Here is a 7,500-nt window from a genome sequence, read left to right as displayed (position 1 = left end):
ACGTGATCCACAACGCTGAGCAGGAATTTAAAGGCGAACGGAGATACATTACCCGCTATAAAGTCGACATGCTTATTGCACCTTTGGAACAAATTCCGAGACCCTCTGAACAAGGCAGCCATGCTTCTTTCCCCTTGACCTCGGCGGTTCGCTGACAGTTTACGAGTGGGGAAGTCAGGGGGAGGTGGCTGTGATTGACGTCAAAATTGCTCCAATCACAGATAAGATCACAGAGAAGTAACCAATCAAATCTGAGCTAGAGGTGGCACATCCTGCTGCTCATCAAATAATTTTCCCAGATCTTAGATAACTATCCTAACATCCGAACGACCAGTTGTGAGGAGGGAAAACCAAAGAGCAGTGACTAGAGGGTCTTTCTCATTCAGCGGAACCTGGAACATGGCAGCGAGATATCGAAACAGACTCCTACAGTGTACCTGACGATAGAGAGAGAGTAGATTACGGATGAATGAGTACATGGTACTTTTGTCATAAAGGAATTGGAAGTGGTCACGTACCGTTTGGACTCATTCATACTCAGTATCAACTGACAGCTGTCGAGAGTGGTTGATAATAGTCAAGTGTCCTCAGGATGTGTCGTATTCTGGATGTATGAATCACTTAGCTCCCTTAAAACGCAATCTCACATCGAGAAGTCAGTTCTTTTTAATGTGCCAAACTAAAATCAACTTAAACCAATTTTGCAGAGGAAAACATGTGTGTGTGTGTATGTATGCACACACACACACACACATATATATATACATACACACACACACACTCATACATATACATATACATACATATATATATTTACACATACACACACATATATATATTTACATATATATATATATATATATATATACAAACATATGGGGGGCGGGACGGTGAGGATCCAGGCGCATCGTTTACAAAACGTTTATTTAGATATCGTTCCCTACCAACTCCATGGAAACATTGCATCCGGAAATGACGACATCAGATTTGACATTCCAGGAAAACAGCACTGAGCACCTGCAGGACGCAGGCAAGAAGCGGAGATCTAACTCCTCTCCCAGCGTCAGTAGACAGGTCCACCCAACTACCTGCGTATTTTACAAAGCGGTTAATTATGGATCTCAGGTACTGAATGCACCAACCAAACGCTCACTGTTGCATTGTATTTTGAGTCTTAAATTGGCGAAGGGGTTAATGATGCCGTGACTCAACTAAACATAATTCTGTAACCTCGCCTGCTTGACGCCTGCCTTTGAAGATGATGTAATAATTGTAAGTTACCTATTAACTGACGGCCGTTATTGTCCATGGCACTATTTCAGTGTTTTCACAGAAGTGAAGGACTGTCGATGGATTGTCTCTCAGTTTAATTGTACTGTATCTGTTTACCCCTGGACTGTGTACGCTAGCTGACATTGAGAGGGGTCGTCATTACTTGCTGACGGTTTCAAGGGAAATACCATTATTATGTATCATACACCATTCGCTAATTAGTTCTTTGGATAGCGGCGCGTGAGCCGGTGGAATGAGCTTTATGTTGGCCACAGCCTTGACAGATTCTCTGTTCATTAACGCTACGTCATCGGCGTTTACGACAGATAGTCTAGATGGGTGTTGCTTTAGGGATGATGTGGCATTCACTCGATTTAGCCAGTTAGCTTACTGTAAACCAGATTATCACAAGACTGACACAGGAACGTCTGCAGTTTAATGGATCGTTAGAAAATAGCGACGGCTCACAAAGGCGTTTTGTGCTTAGCTCTCCTCTGCAGACGATGCCAGTCCGTCAGTTAATTCGCGTACGTCTCTGCTGGGCCGGACCCGGCCCATACAATAGGGCCGCACCGCAGCGTACGTGGGACGGTTACAGTGAGATGGCTGATGGTAGGGGTCCCTAGTGTGTTAAAAAATAACGTGTTTGACTGTGAGTGGTTCATCCGAAAACCCCGACGCGCCTCTTTCTCAGACCACTGTCTTCAGTCTCCGTCCCTCGTCTCATGTCTGTTCAAATTTGGTTTAAGAGTTGTCTGTAAAGATACATTACTGAAGAGATTCCCACGGTGAGAGAGGTTTGTGCTACTCAGGTAAAGACACAGGAGAAAGACCAACCAATGCCTCACTATGAAGGCGTAAAAATGCCTTTTTTGTTGATGCAGTTCAGACTTTTTTTGGCTTTCTGATCTGTCTAGGTGAGAGCCTAAACCAGAAGTCAACAATGTCATCGCCCCGTAAGCCCACAGCACTGGGACAAGGTGGTGGGAGTGTTGCCATGGAGACGTCAAACTTTGCCCATGTGATATTTCAGAATGTAGGGAAGAGTTTCCTCCCCCAGGCACCGTTAGAGTGTCATTACACGCTGACCCCCTGCATTACCCCACACCCCAAAGACTGGGTCGGCATCTTCAAGGTTTGTCACACATACACACACACACACACACACACACACACACTACATACGCACACTACAAACACATTACGCACACATACACACACACGCGCACACACAGACACACACTCACACACACACACACACACACACACTCCCTGATATTTTTAAAGTCTGTTCACAGTAACACACACACACTCACACAGACTTTTGAGGGCACAGTGGCCACACACAAGTTGCCGGTTGTGATTGACTGTGATTGGCTGTGATTGGCTGTGATTGACCTGCTGTCTCTGGCTGGTCACAAGCCCTTGCAGTTGCTTTCTGACTGGAAACCCTCAGCAGATGTGAGACCCAGCGTGGATACGTCTGCAGAGACATGTTGGGAAAATACACTTCTAATCTTCCTGTCTGAGTCTCTCTCCCTCCGTCTCTTTCATCATATCATCAAATCTCACAGTTAATTAAGAGGAAATGGACGAGTGGAAAATTAACATGTAGTTTAATAAAACATAGAGGTTTTACAATGAGTGTAAAACTTGCTTTTAAATCAACCAGATCTGTTCCAGCTGGCTGAAGACTTGGGCTTAATTAGGAAAATGTTAAAAAAAAAAATGAGAAGGTTAAAATAACTGGATTGTTGTTAGATGGTTTATCCAAACAGGATCAGTCTGCTCCGCACAAGGCTGGAGGCTGCATCAGGGAGATTTCTATAAAGTTGATCAACGTGTGTGTGAGAGAGAGAGAGAGAGTGTGAGTGAGTGTGTGAATTAGTGAGTGTGTGTGTGTGTGTGTGCGTGAGAGAGTCTGTGAGAGTCTGTGTGAGTGTGAGAGAGTGTGTGTGACTGTGTGAGTGAGTGAGTTAGTGAGTTAGAGTAAGTGTTTGCCTGTGTGTGTGTGAGTGAGAGTAAGTGTGTGTGTGAGAGAGAGTGAATGAGTGAGTGTGAGTGTGTGTGTGTGTGTGTGTGTGCCTGCGTGCGTGTGTGAGTGAGGTAGTGAGAGTAAGTGTTTGCGCGTGTGCGTGTGAGAGAGAGAGAGTGAGAGTGTGTGTGTGTGTGTGTGTGTGTGTGTGTGTGTGCGCGTGTGCATGTGTGTGAGTGTGTGAGTGAGTGAGCTAGTGAGTGAGAGTAAGTGTTTGTGTGTGACACAGAAATGAAGGGTTCAGGTAAACATTAGACACAAATATTACTCATATAGAGACTTCACTAGCTCTCTCTCTCTCCCTCTCTCTCTCTCTCTCTCCCTCCCTCTCTCTCCCTCCCTCTCTTTCAGAATATATAGAAAGTCTTAGATGCCCCCTGGTGGTTGTAGGAGGGTATTGCATTAGATAGACATTTAGACATAGCTTTGCAATGTGAACTAGAAATACCCATATATGGGGAGTATTGACTGAATAGCTGTGCTTTATATAGAAAGAAATAATATTGAACATTGCAATAACATTATAAGAACATTAATAAATAACACAAAAGTGAGATCACGTTTAAGCAGTTGTCTCAGTTACCACTGGGGTCTCTGTCGTTTTTTTCAGCCTAAAAGCTGTGTGTGTGTGTGTGTGTGTGTGTGTCTGTGTGTGTGTGTGTGTGTCTGTGTGCTGTTGTAAGACATTGCTGTTGCTGAGACATGTTGGTTGGGTCCTCAAGGCAACAGGAGTATGTGGTGTATAATTATCCTTTCTCTCTCACACACACACACACACACACACACACACACACACACACACTGACATGGTATGACAGATACTCACGCGTGCGTGCACACACACACACACATAAACACACACAGGTACTGTATAATTAAGCTGTCTTTCTCTTGTTGAGTATGTTCTTACACTTTTGATAAATGGACTTTCTCACTCAGTCTCTTATTTTTCCTCTCCTGATCACTCACTCACTCTCTCACAGTCATTTCTCCCTCCCTCCCTCCCTCTCTCTCTCTCTCTCTCTCTCTCTCTCTCTGTCTCTCTCTGTCTGTCTCTCTCTTACACACACACACACACAGGAATGTCTTGCTGTGTAATTATCTAGTTATTTATATGGTAAGTGTTTTGCTGTGTCAGGTGAAAGAGAAATGTTCTGTTGGGAATTATAGCAATGCCAGCCTTTCCCCCCCAAAATTCCCTCTGACTGATTCCTCTCGTACAGGGCCTGAGTGTGGGGGTGTCCATTGGGAGGATTCTATATGTCTGTGTGTGTGTGTGTGTGTGTGTGTGTGTGTGAATGAGAGACAGACAGACGGACAGTTTTAGGTCAGAGTGTTGGACTTATGGAAGATATCACCAAAGAGTACACTACTTTTTTACATTTATACAAACACTCTCTCTCCTGATCACTCACTCACAGTTCTTTCTTTCTTTCTCTCTCTCTCTTGCTCTCTCATATTCACACGCACACACACACACACACACACACAGAGTGATTGAGCTGCCATGTAATTACATCTCTTCATTCCATCTGGTGTAAAATTTTCACCTCCTTTATTCCACTTCTCTTTTTTCCATTACGCCGCCCTTTTAAGTTCTTACCCCCCTGACACACAGGCACACACGCACACGCACACGTCTGTGCAGATGGCTTTGTACAGAGTAATACTGAGCATTAGAGTTTCTCAGCTGTTGAGTCATTCAGGAGGTTTAATGTTTCTGTTGTCATTTGTGTGCGCATCTCTGTAGGACAGACTGTCTCTGTAAGGCCGACTGTCTCTGTAGGGCAGACTGTCTCTGTAGGGCAGACTGTCTCTTTAAGGCTGACTGTCTCTGTAGGGCCGACTGTCTCTGTAGGGCAGACTGTCTCTGTAGGGCAGACTGTCTCTGTAAGGCTGACTGTCTCTGTAGGGCAGACTGTCTCTGTAAGGCAGGCTGTCTCTGTAGGGCAGACTGTCTCTGTAAGGCAGACTGTCTCTGTAGGGCAGACTGTCTCTGTAAGGCTGACTGTCTCTGTAGGGCAGACTGTCTCTGTAAGGCAGGCTGTCTCTGTAGGGCAGACTGTCTCTGTAAGGCAGACTGTCTCTGTAGGGCAGACTGTCTCTGTAAGGCAGACTGTCTCTGTAGGGCAGACTGTCTCTTTAAGGCTGACTGTCTCTGTAGGGCCGACTGTCTCTGTAGGGCCGACTGTCTCTGTAGGGCCGACTGTCTCTGTAGGGCCGACTGTCTCTGTAGGGCAGGCTGTCTCTGTAGGGCAGACTGTCTCTGTAAGGCCGACTGTCTCTGTAAGGCTGACTGTCTCTGTAGGGCAGACTGTCTCTGTAAGGCCGACTGTCTCTGTAGGACAGACTGTCTCTGTAGGGCAGGCTGTCTCTGTAAGGCCGACTGTCTCTGTAAGGCTGACTGTCTCTGTAGGGCAGGCTGTCTCTGTAGGGCAGACTGTCTCTGTAGGGCAGACTGTCTCTGTAGGGCAGACTGTCTCTTTAAGGCTGACTGTCTCTGTAGGGCAGACTGTCTCTGTAAGGCTGACTGTCTCTGTAGGGCAGACTGTCTCTGTAGGGCAGGCTGTCTCTGTAAGGCCGACTGTCTCTGTAAGGCTGACTGTCTCTGTAGGGCAGGCTGTCTCTGTAGGGCAGACTGTCTCTGTAGGGCAGACTGTCTCTTTAAGGCTGACTGTCTCTGTAGGACAGGCTGTCTCTGTAGGGCAGACTGTCTCTTTAAGGCTGACTGTCTCTGTAGGGCAGGCTGTCTCTGTAAGGCCGACTGTCTCTTTAAGGCTGACTGTCTCTGTAGGGCAGACTGTCTCTGTAGGGCAGACTGTCTCTGTAGGGCAGACTGTCTCTGTAAGGCAGACTGTCTCTGTAAGGCAGACTGTCTCTGTAGGGCAGACTGTCTCTGTAGGGCAGACTGTCTCTGTAGGGCAGACTGTCTCTGTAGGGCAGACTGTCTCTTTAAGGCTGACTGTCTCTGTAGGACAGGCTGTCTCTGTAGGGCAGACTGTCTCTTTAAGGCTGACTGTCTCTGTAGGGCAGGCTGTCTCTGTAGGGCAGACTGTCTCTGTAGGGCAGACTGTCTCTGTAGGGCAGACTGTCTCTTTAAGGCTGACTGTCTCTGTAGGACAGGCTGTCTCTGTAAGGCCGACTGTCTCTGTAAGGCTGACTGTCTCTGTAGGGCAGACTGTCTCTGTAAGGCAGACTGTCTCTGTAGGGCAGACTGTCTCTGTAGGGCAGACTGTCTCTTTAAGGCTGACTGTCTCTGTAGGACAGGCTGTCTCTGTAGGGCAGACTGTCTCTGTAGGGCAGACTGTCTCTTTAAGGCTGACTGTCTCTGTAGGGCAGACTGTCTCTGTAGGGCAGACTGTCTCTGTAGGGCCGACTGTCTCTGTAAGGCCAACTGTCTCTGTAGGGCAGACTGTCTCTGTAGGGCAGGCTGTCTCTGTAGGGCAGGCTGTCTCTGTAGGGCAGGCTGTCTCTGTAGGGCAGGCTGTCTCTGTAAGGCAGGCTGTCTCTGTAGGGCCGACTGTCTCTGTAGGGCAGGCTGTCTCTGTAAGGCAGACTGTCTCTGTAGGACAGACTGTCTCTGTAGGACAGGCTGTCTCTGTAAGGCGGACTGTCTCTGTAGGGCAGACTGTCTCTGTAAGGCAGACTGTCTCTGTAGGGCAGACTGTTTCTGTGTCACTTGCACAGAAATTGTGTTGCTGGGGTTTTGGCCTTTACATCTTTTCTACTCTCTTCATCTCCATCTGATCATATTTAAAAAGCTCCGTTTGCCTCACCATGTGATACCTCATGCTCTCACTTATTGTGTGTGTGTGTGTGTATGTGTGTATGTTTGTGTGTATGTGTGTGTGTGTGACTCTGTGTGTGTGTGTGTATTTGTATTTGTATATTTGTATGTTTGTGTGTATCTGTGTGTGTGTGTGTGTGTATTTGTATATTTGTATGTTTGTGTGTGTGTATCTGTGTGTGTGTGTGTATTTGTATATTTGTATGTTTGTGTGTGTGTATCTGTGTGTGTGTGTGTATTTGTATATTTGTATGTTTGTGTGTGTGTGTGTGTATTTGTATGTTTGTGTGTGTGTGTGTGTGTATCTGTGTGTGTGTGTGTATTTGTATATTTGTATGTTTGTGTGTGTGTATCTGTGTGTGTGTGTGTGCGTATTTGTATGTTTGTGTGTGTGTGTGTGTGTGTG

General features: G+C 46.4%; 2 protein-coding genes across 2 annotated transcripts in view; one reads left to right on the top strand and one right to left on the bottom strand.

The window, feature by feature from the left end:
- The window catches only part of hibadha (3-hydroxyisobutyrate dehydrogenase a), a 28,149-nt gene extending 28,016 nt beyond the window's left edge, over positions 1-133 (bottom strand). Inside the window, exon 1 of the mRNA XM_030789579.1 lies at positions 53-133. Within this exon, the coding sequence (XP_030645439.1) occupies positions 53-122 (70 nt within the window). The 5' untranslated portion in view covers positions 123-133. The remainder of the gene's footprint in view (positions 1-52) is intronic.
- Positions 134-1,014: 881 nt separating this feature from the next.
- Positions 1,015-7,500, top strand: part of tax1bp1a (Tax1 (human T-cell leukemia virus type I) binding protein 1a) — a 29,240-nt gene continuing 22,754 nt past the window's right edge. The window contains exons 1-2 of the mRNA XM_030789566.1: positions 1,015-1,125; positions 2,190-2,407. Of these exons, the coding sequence (XP_030645426.1) occupies positions 2,216-2,407 (192 nt within the window). The 5' untranslated portion in view covers positions 1,015-1,125; positions 2,190-2,215. The remainder of the gene's footprint in view (positions 1,126-2,189; positions 2,408-7,500) is intronic.

The sequence above is a fragment of the Chanos chanos genome, chromosome 12 (genome assembly GCF_902362185.1).
Source record: "Chanos chanos chromosome 12, fChaCha1.1, whole genome shotgun sequence".
NCBI classification, from domain to species: Eukaryota; Metazoa; Chordata; class Actinopteri; order Gonorynchiformes; family Chanidae; genus Chanos; species Chanos chanos.
Note: the sequence above shows the minus strand (reverse complement) of the source record. Positions and strands in the feature narration are given on the sequence as shown.